Here is a 14,585-nt window from a genome sequence, read left to right on the forward strand (position 1 = left end):
GCTTCTTAAAGTATTTTACTTTCCTTGATGAAATCTGTTCTCTTCAGTGCTCTTATTTTTCTTCTGTAGCTTTTTTCTATTTAATGAGTCCAGATGCCTTTTTTATTGATTAATAGACACTGGATCTGTTTCTTTCAGCTAAACAGTGGTATGACATTGAGCAACACATCATTCTTTCCTCATTCTAATTTGAGAGCTTGGTGGCCAGTTTAAGAACCTGTAATTTTGTTTTCTTCCAAACAAGATTTTACACTTTATTTGTAGGTCTAAATATACTTATCTGCTTTTTAGCAGTATACCTTTTTAAAACACCTTTGACAACTCCCAGTGGAAAGCAGACAGCAGTTCTCTTGAAATTGTTTCACTTTACAACAGTAAAAAAAGACATTTTAGTTAATTCATCCCGAGTTTCTCTGGAGTGTTAGAGAAGGATGTTAAACCTTATTTTTAAACTTGAAGATTTTTTTTCTAGTATGTTCTGATAGCCTGCTCTGGTGAGAGTTTTCTTCTAGATGGAGCACATCAAAGCTTTCACAGAAGAGAGGTAATTGAAAACTTCAGGAGTTTCTGGAACAAAGGCTAGGTGTTTGAAATTATTGGCAATTGTTCTGACTCACCTCCCGCCACTCTGAATGAACAGAATGCTTCCTTTGGTTCCAGGAAATACTGAACAAAAGAACTATTTTGATTCATGGACAGTGCCACTACTGTGGCAGAAAGCCAGGCAGTGGCTTTCTTATTAAATAAATTGGTCTTTTCACCACAGCAAAGAAACATGCTCCCTAGAGTCAAAAAGTTGATGCAAACTTTTGTTCACATGTGAAAGTATGAAGATAATGAAGTGTGGGTTTGGGCTTTCTTCACTGATTATAATGAAGACCCATTTGTAATAATTTTGAAATATAACTTGGGGAGGAGAGGAAAAAATAATTAGCAGCTACATTTTCCACATCTTAAGAAAAAATAATACAGCCAAAGCTAAATAGCTTACACAGGGTGGTTTGAACATGATGTTTGAGGGACAAAAATGACTGCCTGAGTCATTCTGAGTTTGTGTTTTATGCAACAAATAACCTACAAATTTTTATCTGAAGTGTAGAGAAAGCTTTAGTAGGATGCTTATTTGAGTGATTGCTTTAAGTGCAAGCTGTCTTGGGACTGTTTCCTGAAAGAACTGAAATTTGTTTGTTTCTGTAATATGGGGAATGTGTATTTTATATCATTGACAAAACCCACTTAACTATGGAGATTTTGGGATAAGGGGTGGGAGTGAACATTGTGAAGCATTACATATTGGAACAGGGAGGGACAATAAAAAGTTTTTGAAATGTTATTTCTGTTTCATAATAAAAATAACAATTCTGCTTTTTTTGTTTGTAATGAAGCTTGTTGTTTTAACAAGAAAAGGAATAACTGTTCTGTTTTACTTCAGGCTTTCTATTTGGAGTTCTTTGGGTTTTTTCTTTTCTCCTACATAATTTATAGTTTTGATTCAGTTAACTTCCCCATCCTCAAGAAAGAAAAGTTCTATTTGTATGCACAAATCCTGACGTATCCAGACAGAAAACTCCAGGTTGCAGTCTGAAACCCTGTGCCTGGAATTAAAGAAAAAAAAAAAAATTACCTATTTTTTATTTTGACTGTGTACTAGTACATATTTTGAATTATGTATTTCTGTGCAGAATTAGAGGGTTTTTTATTATATGGATTGATCTGTGCAAGTATGAACTCAAAATCTTACATCAGATGCCAGTTGCTACTTTGTGTAGACTGGAAGAGGAGGTTGCAGTTCAAGCATCTTGTTGGTTGTCAATGAAACACAGAAGCTTAATTGCAATGAACTGCAGTTCATAATGCAGTAAAAATGGGATGAGGGTGAGAAGGCATTTGGAGACAAAAGGAGCAGAAGCATTTCCAGCTGTAGGTTAGACGTGCTTATTCTGGCTGTTGGATGATTTTTTTCAATTGAAGACTTACTAATGGCAGTGTCCTGACATAAATGCAGCATAATGTACTTAATTATTATATTCCTGGTTATATGAGACAGACTATGCAAAAGTGTATTTTTATTTACACTTAATTTACATCTGAATGACAAAACAAACATGATCTACTTGTAAATTAATTGTTTAATGGGGTTGGGAAATAGGACTTTTATATAAATTCTCTTTGTGTCCTTGGTTGAGATCTGCTTTGATTTTTTTTTGTTGTTTTACTTCCTGTTTTTTGTTTGTTTTTATGGTGAGGAGGAAGAAATCTTTAATTAAAGATTTACATGGAAAAATGCATATGATTATGTGTTTTTTCTTCAGTTCTTACAGTACTTTGGGTTTTGATTACAGTGTTCTGTTTGTCCTTCGGAAGAGGACAAAAGTGTTTGGGCCAGTGAATTTGCAATTGTGGACATTGTAATTGATTTCCCATGCTTGACAACTTTAACTTCTTGTGTTTCAGAGCTGTGAAAATTATCTGAAGTAGAATGGAAGCTTCAGTAATATTACCCATTCTGAAGAAAAAATTGGCTTTTCTTTCAGGTACAGTTTGTTTTCCTCAATTGGTTCTTCCTTGCATAATTTGAATGTGATTTTTAAGTTGGTTACTTGTATTTGCTGGATGTATTTAATAGAAATATAATATTGGTTAGTGCTTTGTCATATTCAGAAGGATCTCTGAAACTTTTAATCTAGTAGCCAAGCTGTTGCTGTTGGCATTTAGCGCTTGTTTTCACTTTAGCCTGTAACTCAACCCATAATTGATGTCCTGAGGTTTCCATCCATATATAGAAGAATGGTGATTTAGTAGATATCCAAGAATAATCCTCTGTTTTATTGATGTGGTTTTAGAAATAAAGATTGAATATTTTCAGAATTTTCTTTAGAAAACTTTTCCTTCCTTTTCACCCCTGTCTTTTCTCCAACATAGAAATGGATGGAAGCAGGATTAGCATCAAGAATTCACAAGAATCATGACAACATTTTGATTATTGCTGAGTAGTAATTCACGCAAGGGTGGAATTGCTGTTGTATTTATTAAAACTTCTTGATTCTTGTGTTGAAGGTAGCTTTCTCTCTTTCCCATGACAGAGAAAAACAAAGGGGAATACTTAAAATGATGAATGACATTCTCTTGCTGATTTCACTGCTGTTTTAGTTATCTGTGTTAGTTCTTCATGTTTGGCTACTTTAGGGTAGGTAGATTAACTTGCAGAACACTTCTCAACTTCACAAATTGACAAGTGTTGCCATAAATAAATATTCTTCTGGTTTATTTCATTTTAGCTAGTCTAGTTTAGCCTGCTCCAGTGACTTGAGAAATGAAACCTGTTCCTTTTGTTAATAGAATTTTTGTGTTGAATTTGCTCACTGTCCCCAGCAATTGCAAATCAAACAATTCCTGTTTAAAAACAAACCAACCCCCAAATCTCAATTTACGTTAAAGCCTGGGACAGTGGTCAGTTTCTTCTGTAGTAATAGCAGATGCATAGTTGGTTGTTCAGCATTATAGGGCAAGGAGAAGTTGTCATTAACTAGAGTGCATTTTCAATTTGCTATTAAAGCTGCCCGATCCATGTAGAAATATAGATGTTCTTAGTGGGAAGTAATTTATTGAGTGGCAGTTTAACTTCTAGGAACCTTCATGAACTTACATGTTTCTAAGTAGGTTTGACCTTTTTGGAATTGCGTAGTATTAATGGATGCTTTAATTGAACGAACGGTAAAGATTTATGCAGTAGTTCTTTTAAGTGTTCTTCAGTGTAAATAAAGGTACCTGACAAAGAAATCGCTTCATCATGTCTCTATAAAGCAATTATATTCCATATCGTTTCATAAATAAAAACATCTTAATGATTACAAACAAATCTTTAGAAAAATAATAATTTAGGAAAACATTCCCAGTGTTTATATGTTGAAGTCTATTGTAATTTTTGAGTTAAATTGATTCAAATAGTGTTGTCCTTGTCTTCTCTTTCTGGAAGCAAAACAGAGTGGTTTCTAATGGAACAATGTCTCCTTGGGTTTGGAATCTGTGGCTCTGTAGCTTCCATGTTGGGTAGGTCATTATAAAGAGCAGGGGGGAAAAAAGGCAGGCTACTGTCTCAGCAAAAAAAACCCCAAAACTGAACAACCCCTTTGGTGCAAAATGAATTAAAAATGTCTTATTTTTTTGATGCTCTTAAGATCCTTTCCTTAACTTAAATGTGTTTCAGTTTATAAATGATACCACTTTTTCTGAATTACAACATCCATCAAGTTAATTTCCACTGATTTTATTTTTCAAGTTTGATTCTAAGACTAAAGAGTTAGATAGTATGAGTGTAGTGCTTCCTTGTAAGACAAGGAGATGATATTTGCCATGCCCAAAATCAGTGTCATTATGTTTATCTCACTAAACGTTGTATTCTGAGGGTGATGGTAAATATTTATACAGTCTTTAATTGTTAGAAAGGAGTTACAAATAATAAAACCAAGATGAAAGAATAACTTGTTTTACTGTTTAATTAAGTATTTCTTATTTAGTGTGTTAGCACTGGAAAATGTTAGACTAACATCTATGATAGCCATCACTTCTTAACTGGTAAATTTAGGTAATATTCCTTTAAAGCCCCTTTAATTTTTTTCAGTATTTTCTTTAAAAATACATTTTTTAGTTAAAATGATTCTTATATGGATAAAGATATACCAGTTATCTTTTGCATAAATGACAAACCATCATTTTTCACAGAGGAAAATAATCAGTGATAACTCCTACCTTGTTCTCTTTTTTGGTATGGCAGTTTGACAGAATATTTACCTTATCTGTATAAACTTCAGTGTAAGAAAGCTGCCCAAAAAATTACAGTGCAGGCAGAATACAGATGTTCAAACTTTTTTCTGGTAGTGTTTACAAGCTGGGGGGAAAACATGTGAATTGTTACACAAGATGACTTGTCATGAAACTGAATAATTCAGATAATTATTGCGATCTTTTTGTGGGATGTCAAGAGATCATAGTTTTTGGGTTTAGTTTGTATTGTTTTTTTGGGTTGGGTTTTTTTTTTTTTCAGTCAGTTCAGCAAATGCTGTTTAAACCCAAGTATAAAAGCAAGAATTTCTATGTATCTAGTATCTTGCACGAGTGGGCTTCAAGTGTCAATTCTAAATTTTCATTAGTTAGACCTTCTTCAACACCAGAGTATTTAAAGTCTGTGTAAACAAAACATGAACTACTATTAATACTTAACTACTTTTGTGGGGGATGATGTTTCCCTGTCTCATGAATCCAGAGTAACTTTGAACAGAACAGATCCCTTCCAGTTATGAATCATCTATGGTAAGACTGACTTGTTATAAAATTGTCCTGAGCTGCTGCCATGGTTCATGGAGTTTTGGACCCTGGAAGTTGGTTCAAGGTGACCCTTCTACTGTTCCCTGTAGAAATACCTTCATAACGTCTTGTGTTCTTACTTTTCCTATCACAGGCTCGCTCAGCTTAATCACCAAATTCTGTCCAGTCTGTGTGTTTAATTTTTGATACTTGTGACAGTGTGTTCTTGCTTCTCTGTTCCACTAATTTTTCATAGTTCCTCTACTTAACAATGTGCAACCCATTTGTTGCAAATTTTAGTTTCAATGAATTTATTTTCTATATTGCTAAAGACTGCTACCGTCCCTTCTTTCAGGATTTCCTTATGGATAAGGAAAGACCAAATGATGCCTGGACACTGAAGGAAAAGATTATTTATTAATTTTAATGTTTAATTCTTGTTGAGAGATGGTAGCTAACAAGCTACCATTGAATCAGTATGGCTTCTGAAGTATTATTTTACATCCACAAACTTACTATTTTCCTCTTTATTGGATTTAATGTGGGCTCACTAAGCAGTGTAGCAAGTGGAGAGAAATTTGTTTTTTTTCACTCCAAGCGTACAGATGAGAACAAATGTCCAGTTTTTAAAATATTGAGTTATTTTTCCTTTCTTTTTCTCCCACTTCCCCACTCCAATTTTCAGGCTTTATGCCATTCAGAAACAAGAAGGATGGACAATCTTTAAATAACTGTTGCTTTAAGCTGTGACTCCCTCTTAGTTCCTGTGGAAAGGATCTATCCATTTGTCATTTCTCATAAAGCACCACTATATTTCTAAATAGAATTAAATAGTTATTAAAACATATATTGCTGTTTTCCAGCAACAGTTTTCCCTTGAAAAAGGGGATCACAACTATTGCAATGGATCACTTAAAGCAGTATGTCCTTTAGGACGATGTGGAAAACACGTGTGTATTGGTTGATCTTTAATACTGTTTTGTGAGTTTGCACAGCTTTGGAAACAAGGAAAGAGCCTATTGCAATTAAGATGCCAACATATGTTGTGTAAACAAACAGTGTTTTTTTCATTATCTTGCCTGCATCTCTAATGGATGGGCAAATTCTTACCAAATTATGTCAATGTATGTGTATGCATCTGCAAGTGTTACTGTGCTGTGCTCGTGCACTTTCTTATTTCTGCACAGTTGTTACTGTTGTGTAAAAAATTGTTTTTACTGATTAGATAGAACTTCAGTTCTGCCAACATTAAGTAACTGCATCACAGCTACCGTTGCCCCTTTTGCTTAATCCTTTGATGAGTTAACAGCCATGCAGGTGCAATGTTTGTGTCTCAAGACCTTCTGCCTTCAAAAGATCACCAGTGATGCCCTTGTACTTGGAGATGTGATAACAGAAGAATGGGCTGCACACCTGATTTCCTTCACTCTACAGTGGTTGCTGACTGACCCTTTCAGAGAACTGTGACATTATTTATTCTACATGTGATCTTGTATTCACTGGATTTGGCTTCAGTTCCAGCTTAAGCTATGAGTAAGAACCTAGTCCAAATCCATTTTGATTACTGGTTCATACCAGTAATTACTGTGTAACTCAAAAGTCAATCTTTTAGAAGAAAGACCAGAATAAAAAATTTCAGCTTTCTTTAAAGATGCCTTTTTTGTTGTTTTGTGTTTTGGTTTGGTTTTTTTTTAAAAAAAAAAAAAAAAAAACCAAAAAAAAACCCAAAAAAACCAAAACCCACAAAACCCTATGGTTTTCCAGAGACTTTCTTGAGAGTCCATGTAGTCAAAACCAACTCAAATATCTACTTAAGTGCAGCACATCAACATCACCTAAAACTTGATCTTACTGCATCTCATAATGGACATAAAAATATGAGGCCAGCTCTTTCAGTATTTTTGTTGCTGATATTGTTGTATAACTTTTACCAGAAGGGTTTGAAAATGCGTATGAAGATTAAAGGAAATAGTTGGAAATATTTATCTTAATTGTGAGGGTAGTGTTACGTGTTTGTAAATAGGTCTGGAAACCTTATGTGTTTGATGAATGAACTGCCAATTTAGAGTATGTGCCGTGGGCAGCCCATGTTGTACAAGATCCTCCTTTGTGTAGTCAATGTTTCTAGCAGTTGTTGTGTTCCAGTGGGAGCTGCTGGGTACATGCTCACCTTGGAAGTTTACTAGGTTTCTGACAGGCTGGTAGTGTAGAAGGTCTAGGAGATACTTTTAAAAAATGTAGTCTAGATATGCAAAAAAATATTGCTTCTGGAAAACTTGTTTATGTTGAAAGTACTAGATGAAAGAACACAACAGCTACAGATGTGTTGTATCCTTTGAAGCCTTGGTGGTGCCTCAAATATCATTGTGGTGGATGAATTGTAACAACTGAGAGGTGAAATGTCAGTTGTGATGTTCACAGCAACTTTAAAGATTACTTTCATGATGTGTTTTGAGACTATGTAACTACAAAATATTTATTTTACCTTAAAGCCATCACAATACCTTTCTAATGACTTTTCTTCCCTGAAATAGGAGGGAAGGACAGAAGAAGTGGCCTAATTCTGACAATTCCATTATGCCTTGAACAGACGAGTATGGATGAGCTGAGTGTCACACTAGACTACCTTCTAAGTATCCCAAGGTGATTTCAAAGGCATTGTGTTCAGGCCTGCCTTCTTTTCCAGTGGTGGAAGGGATCTTTTTATTAGTTTTCATTTTTATTTGCCTTTCAATACCAAATAAATTTTACATAAATGTGTATTTAAAATGTGATACTGTCTAAGTGAATTAGAAAAATACATCCCAATACACTAAGGGATATCTACTAAGGCTTGCATATGTCCTTTTAATCTGTATATCTGGCTTTGGGTTTTCTTGCCTTCTGTATTTCCTGACTCCTTTCTTGGGATATCATTGTTAATTTATTTTTAATGACAGTGCACTTAAATTGCTATGTAAATTAATGAGCCATTCTAATGAAACTCCTAAGCTTGCAAAGGTAGCCTTGCCCAAAGTAAAAAAGCTTCATCCTCTTTCTTTGTTTGCTATGGGTCTAATCTTTGTCACTTGTGCTTGAGTTTGCACTGAGTCTAAAAATATATGAAGTCTTACTGAAGTTAGTGAGCAACTCAAATGTTTAAAGTTAAGATACTGCTTAAATGTGCTGAATGACTACTTGAGTATCTGTCATCCACACCTTGCTGTAAAGTCATTGTTGATTAAGTTCTGCACATGTAACCATGCAAGCTCATAGTGGCAATGCTTGGTCCTAGCTTAGTTAACTGCATTTTTTTTCTTAAGATCCAGGGATCAATGTTTTTCATAGCTTTGTTTTGTTCTCTTTTCCTGTTGATTTAAATGCTCAGATAAATGCTTGCTTTTGTATCCCTTTAAGTTCCTCTTTTGGAAACAGAGAAACAATGGCATAACTAAAGACTGTTTTGTGTACTTTGCTTATTGTAATTAAGCAAAGTATAAATGTTTTTTAAAACACAATTTTTATTTTATTTTTTTTTTTTTTAGTTAAAAGTGTTTAAAAAAATTCTGGTTGGGGAGGGGGAAGCAAAGAATAAATTCAGGTTGCTTACAAGTAAAACATCAATAGGTACATGGGTATGTTACACAACATTTTAATCATGGAAGTTTTAGGGTTTTTCAAACAGCTTATTGTCTTTTGTAAAGTGATAAAAATCCCAAATGGTCATCCACACAAGTCATCTTATTGACTTAAGGACTTGGCAGTATTTTTGGAACAGATGCAGGCATTGTTGTTCTAGCGAGCATTAATTATTCCAGTCTCATCCTGATGTATGTTTTTACATATAATAGTGTAAAAATAACCGTCTGAAAATTCAACCAAAGTACTCTTTGTACTTTGTACAAACTGGGAAATCTGTTTGAAAGCAAAGTTCAGTGGTCCCACATCTAATGTTCTGTTTGTCAGTTGTGGAAAAAATGACCTCTCTTTTTTGGAGACAATATGGAAAAATCATTGTCATTTTTTGTTTGCATGGGGTTTTTTTCAGTGGGAAATGCAAACTTTTTGGCCTAAGAACTTGCCTTTTTTGTTCTGGAAAGACTTGCTGAACAGTGTTTGAAAAAAGGAGAGACTCGGGGGATATGTTGTCCCAAACCCAGATAGCTGTCCAAGAAACATTAATGTTACTTTTTCTCTCCAAATTCTATGTGTAAAGTAACCTAATATGTTTAACTTTTAATTCAATTCCACATGCTATATGTTGTAACTATAACTGTTTTGAAATATATATTATAGTGTTGATGGATAGCTGTGTCTGAAATTTGTGAGGCAGAACTGTTTATAGTGTCTTGGGTAAAATTTCTTTGGAGTGCATAATGCTTTCCTCAAAATTCAGAGAACTTATGCCTAGTGTTTAAGTCTACTGTTATGCCTTTGATGCTATTTGATGATTTGAAGGCAACTTCAGAATCCACGAAAATTAAAAATGGCAATGATATGCTATTGCCTGTGCATGCTGAAGTCTGTGTTTCCCTTGTATTGTCTGTATGTGGCTTATATCACCAATTTTATTTTTATTTTTTATTTTTAACTTTCATACAAAGGTTTATGTTTGAGTGTTGGCTGAACTTTTCAAAAGTGATAGCTTACTTTTGAATTTGATTGTTTATTTGAGTGTGGGGTTTTTTCCTGTTTGTTTTTTTGGGGGGGGGGGGGGTTTGTTTGTTTATTGGGTTTTTTAATAGCTCTAGTACTAGAGAAGAACAGGTGCTGATACTACTAGGTTTCAGTGAGCTTAATGAAGCCATGTTTCAAGATGCTATAGTGACACTATTCATCTTGTTCTTAAAAGTAGTGATAGTGTGCCTTTCAAGTTCATTCTGATTAAACATTGAACATGCAAAGCCTTGAATTTTCAGACTGCTTCCAGAAAAACCATATGCATGATCTTAGAGGTTGTTTAAAACTAAAAGTATGTGTGGATTGGCAGTCAACTTCATAATTACTTTTTCCTAAATAGACTAGTAAAGTGGCTTTTTCCCTTTTTTCAAATTCCAAGATGATTTACCTTTCACACATACCTGCTGAAGCTCAGCTTAAACATTAAATAATTAACAGTTACATTTCTTAGTGCGAAATATAATTTGTACTGTTACACGCAAGTTGCTTTGTTTTTTGTAAGCTGAGGAGATCACAGAAATGGCTTTGTTTTGTAATTGCAGATTTGGGCACTGAAGATTGTGTAATGCTTTTCTACATCACATAAATGTAATGTTATTTAGTTACTTTACTGTGCACAAAAATTTCAATCTGAAAGATGATATCTAATGTGGTAACTAATGCTAAAGTTATGGGATCACTTCCATGTCCTCTTCTGGCTGCTGCTATGCTGGTTGTGAGAAGGTAATGCTTCTCAGCTGTTGTTGACATCCAGAGGTTGCTGCCACTATTGAAAACTGCCCAGCTGTTCCTGTCAGCATCTTGTTGCCAGCTTCAGTTAGAAATGAGCTGGAGAGGTCTTTGTGGGAATGCAGAGAGTGATGAAAGTTTTGACTATTTTCTCTCATTTGGTACTTGAGCAGAAGTACCTTTGAATTTTTGGCTTTGCAGCGAACGGTTTGCAGCAGTTTTTTTGTAGTATACACAGACTCAAACCTTATTAGAAGAAAAAGAGATGTCCGTTTAAGATCCTCTTTCTTGTAAATCCATATGCAAAGCCTCTGTCCTTGTAGAGGCTTTTTATGCCCTGCAATTTCTAGTCCATTTGTTCAGGAAATAAATTTAAGCATGTTAAGATAGTTTCCTGCTTGCATCAAGTGATATGTAGCTGTATCCTCAAATCTGTGCCAATTCACAAGTAACCTTGTGAAAACTGATATTCTTTTGTCTTCCTTACGAAACTGTAAATTGACCTCTTTTTTCTGAGGATTTTGTTAAGTTTATGGTTATGAAAGCTTTTCAGAGTTGCTGAAGTTTAAATAAATGCTTGTATTATGAAATACACTTCAGTGCTACTAAGAAAATCTAATTTGGAATATCTGTTAATAATCTTAGGCATTAGAATTTGAAGTTATTTCTAACTGAGTAAATTTAAGGTTTTTAAGGCAGTATTTTTTTTTCAAGTAAAAAAAAAAAAAGCCTAACTGTGTAGTTGTTTTTCAGTAGAGTTGAAATCCATAGTCATTGTGATATAACACTTGTTCATGAATTTTATTTTTCCCTACGTTTTTTTCTTCTTTTAGTGAGAAATGTAAAGCTCGAGGATTTACTGTGATAGTGGATGGCAGAAAATCTCAATGGAACGTGGTAAAGACTGTTGTGTTAATGCTACAGGTAAATGAACTTTTCTACGTTCTTAGTTAACTGATTAATTTTATATTTGCCAACCCAATAGCTGTGTTATTGCAGAGGCAGTAATTTCATTATTGAGAAATAGACAATTTATGGCTTTTTTAAAAATCACAAAAAGTGGTTCTGCGCAGGAAGAAACAATCTGAATGCACTTCATTCAAGTGAGGGACAATTGCATTACATGCTGAGAACACACAATTGTGGACATTTTTCTGAAACAGAGTTTTAGTTAAAAAAAATACAGAACCATGCTCTTGGCATTGACAGCTATGAGTAGTAGGAATGTCTGCAGGTGAACAGTTCAGACTGATAGCTCAGCGGAGCAGGTTCTGATACAATATGCTGTACTACTTGGTTTCCACTGGAATTGACTATAGTAGATTTTGTTGTGTATAATAGTCCCAAGCACAAATTATATTCTGGATGCCATATGAAGTAGGAGAAGAAAAAAAAGTGCCAATTCCCAATTAAAGAAATCTGTAACAATTTATTATTTTAACTTTTCAGAACTGTGGGGTTACAATAAAGTTTTATTTCTGCTAAACTGTAGGTTATTTTCTGGTCTTAATGGTCAAAGAAAATGCAAGCTACAGCACTCTGAATAGATTAGAGAACTTGGACTACTGCCTTTCTTACTGCACAGATGACTTCTCTTTGTGAGAGCAGTTTTCCTCTCAGATTTAGATGAAGCCTCAGAAAGTGTGTCAAATATGAATAATTTGATTTGTTGTCCTGCTGACTCATTGTTGCTCCTGGTATTTTTAGTCTGTTTCAAGGTGTCTTTCATCTATTCTTGACTAAGATGACATTTCTATTAATAGATACAGTAATTGGATCCATTATGTTCTGATTATTATATTAACTGAGCTTTCACTTCAGCTGACATGCAGTTGTGACACTTAAGATTTCACTCTGCTTGGACACATGTAGTTCTCAAGGGTGCTGTCTGGTCATCAGAGGGACACTTCAGTGTTAAAAATATTGTCTACTTTTAAATAGTTTGTATATTCATTAAAATGATGCAAGAATGGAATATTTTTTTTTCAGTGCTATGCTTTCAGTAGGATGTATATAGCTTTTTTAGAATTATGTTTTTATAAATAAAATGGGGTATTTGAAGAGAAATCTCGTGCACTGTGTCATCTTTGTGTCAGTACTGTGATTATCTAACTGTTGCTTGTTGCTATAGCTGATGACTTGGGAGTAATCAAGAGTCTTGCATTTAGTGTGACAACAAAATCAAATTTGGATGGATTAAATTACTGTTTTAGGCTGAGGAATGTTTTTGTGATAATATTTTTATGAATTAATATGCTGAAATGTTAATATTAACCCTTTTCATTCTAGTCTTAAGCAGTATGTGCTAGAGAAGTATAGGATATAATCTTTATGTGATTTAATAACAAAATATAAATTATTTTCTAACTTTGATTACTTATTTTCTAACTTTGATTATCATTCTGCATAGCAGATGACACTGGTAAAAGCTTTGTTGTCCTTAACATTTTTTTTTAAAATGAAATTACATATATAAAATTTAAGTCTAGCCAATATTTCATATTTTTCCATACTGATGTAGCATGGAGTAATAGTTAGACCTCAGAACTAAGATTAAAGAGGTTAATTTTCTTTTCAGTTCTGACACAATTTTGCTATGAAGTTTGGTTCAATCTACTACAGAGCAGGGTGGACCCACCATGTGATGTAGATGCAGTGGACTTTATTATAGACAGTTTAATTTCTGTCTATAAGTTTTAAGTTCTTGAACAGATGGTGATGTGTAAGTGGGATTCAGTTCTGTGGTACATGAAGGCTTATTATTGAATGCTTTACTTATTTTTTTCATTTGTTTTACAGAATGTTGTTCCAGCTGAGGTGTCACTTGTTTGTGTAGTAAAGCCAGATGAATTTTGGGATAAGAAGGTTACGCATTTCTGTTTTTGGAAAGAGAAAGATAGACTTGGCTTTGAGGTATGTAGAACTTTTGTCTACTTCAGTCAAAAATACCATTTCTAGAATACTACAGAAATTGGATGAAGATTAATGTCTCTTTAAAAATAGTTGTACTCCATATGCTTTATGGATAGCCTTAACAAACCACTGTGGCCTTTTAGTTTTCCCCCTTTAATAAAAATATTAGGTGAAGTAGGTCTCAAATTAGAAATGTGTGTCATTTAATTCTTTGCTCAGGAAGAGGATAAAGCTGTTTGATACATATTGTGGATGTTTTGAGTAAGAAACTTATACAGGATTTAATGTGAATTTATTTCATGACTCTTTTGTAACAGACTATAGAGATGCATGTTGTACGGTGTCACTAAATCAGTAGTAAACCATTTTTAAGAACAGCTTTTTGCCGTTGCATAAACGTTCTCTCATTTTTTGAGGTCTTTGACATTAGCAAGAAAGGTTATATGTCACTTCAGTTTGCTAGTGATAGTGCTCCCATTCTTTTATCTTTTTGGGAGGTTAATGGAAACATCAATTTACCCTATATTTAGAAAATTATCTCTATCATCAATCTTTCCAATAATTTTTGAAGCTAATCTTGTTTGAATTGCAAGCAGCTTGTTGTGCTAACCAAATACTAAAATGTCTACTTATTTTGTACAACAAAGCTCTTGGAGAGCATCTTTTTTTGTGAAAGAGATTGAACTGGGAAGTGTTCTGCGGCTTTGTCTAATGCTGTGTAATTCTTTCTGATGGTAAGATTATAACGTTCTTGAATACTCCTGTAGAAAACTTAGTTCAGGGAAAATGGGAATTGGAAGTGGCAGCTGAAAGGTTATGTAACTGCTAAATAATGTAAATTTAAAGGCTCTTTCATTCAGATAGAATGCTGTTAATTCATACAAAGTTTGTTCTGTTAAGTCTTGTATCAGCCTTTATCTCGAATAGGTGGCTTCATTTTTTGTAAGCAATTCCTGCATGTGAAAGTGCTCTGAAAGAGT

The 14,585-nt window shown here is 34.0% G+C and overlaps 1 protein-coding gene across 1 annotated transcript in view; it reads left to right on the top strand.

Annotated features, from left to right (window-relative positions):
• Nucleotides 1-2,454: 2,454 nt before the first annotated feature.
• Nucleotides 2,455-14,585, top strand: part of LOC104523018 (SEC14 domain and spectrin repeat-containing protein 1) — a gene marked incomplete at its 3' end in the record, with an annotated part of 24,466 nt that continues 12,335 nt past the window's right edge. Inside the window, exons 1-4 of the mRNA XM_010165467.1 lie at nt 2,455-2,534; nt 7,839-7,947; nt 11,526-11,616; nt 13,492-13,605. Coding sequence (XP_010163769.1) covers nt 2,480-2,534; nt 7,839-7,947; nt 11,526-11,616; nt 13,492-13,605 — 369 coding nt within the window. The remainder of the gene's footprint in view (nt 2,535-7,838; nt 7,948-11,525; nt 11,617-13,491; nt 13,606-14,585) is intronic.

The sequence above is a fragment of the Antrostomus carolinensis genome, unplaced genomic scaffold (assembly GCF_000700745.2).
Source record: "Antrostomus carolinensis isolate BGI_N321 unplaced genomic scaffold, ASM70074v2 scaffold21483, whole genome shotgun sequence".
Taxonomy (NCBI): Eukaryota; Metazoa; Chordata; class Aves; order Caprimulgiformes; family Caprimulgidae; genus Antrostomus; species Antrostomus carolinensis.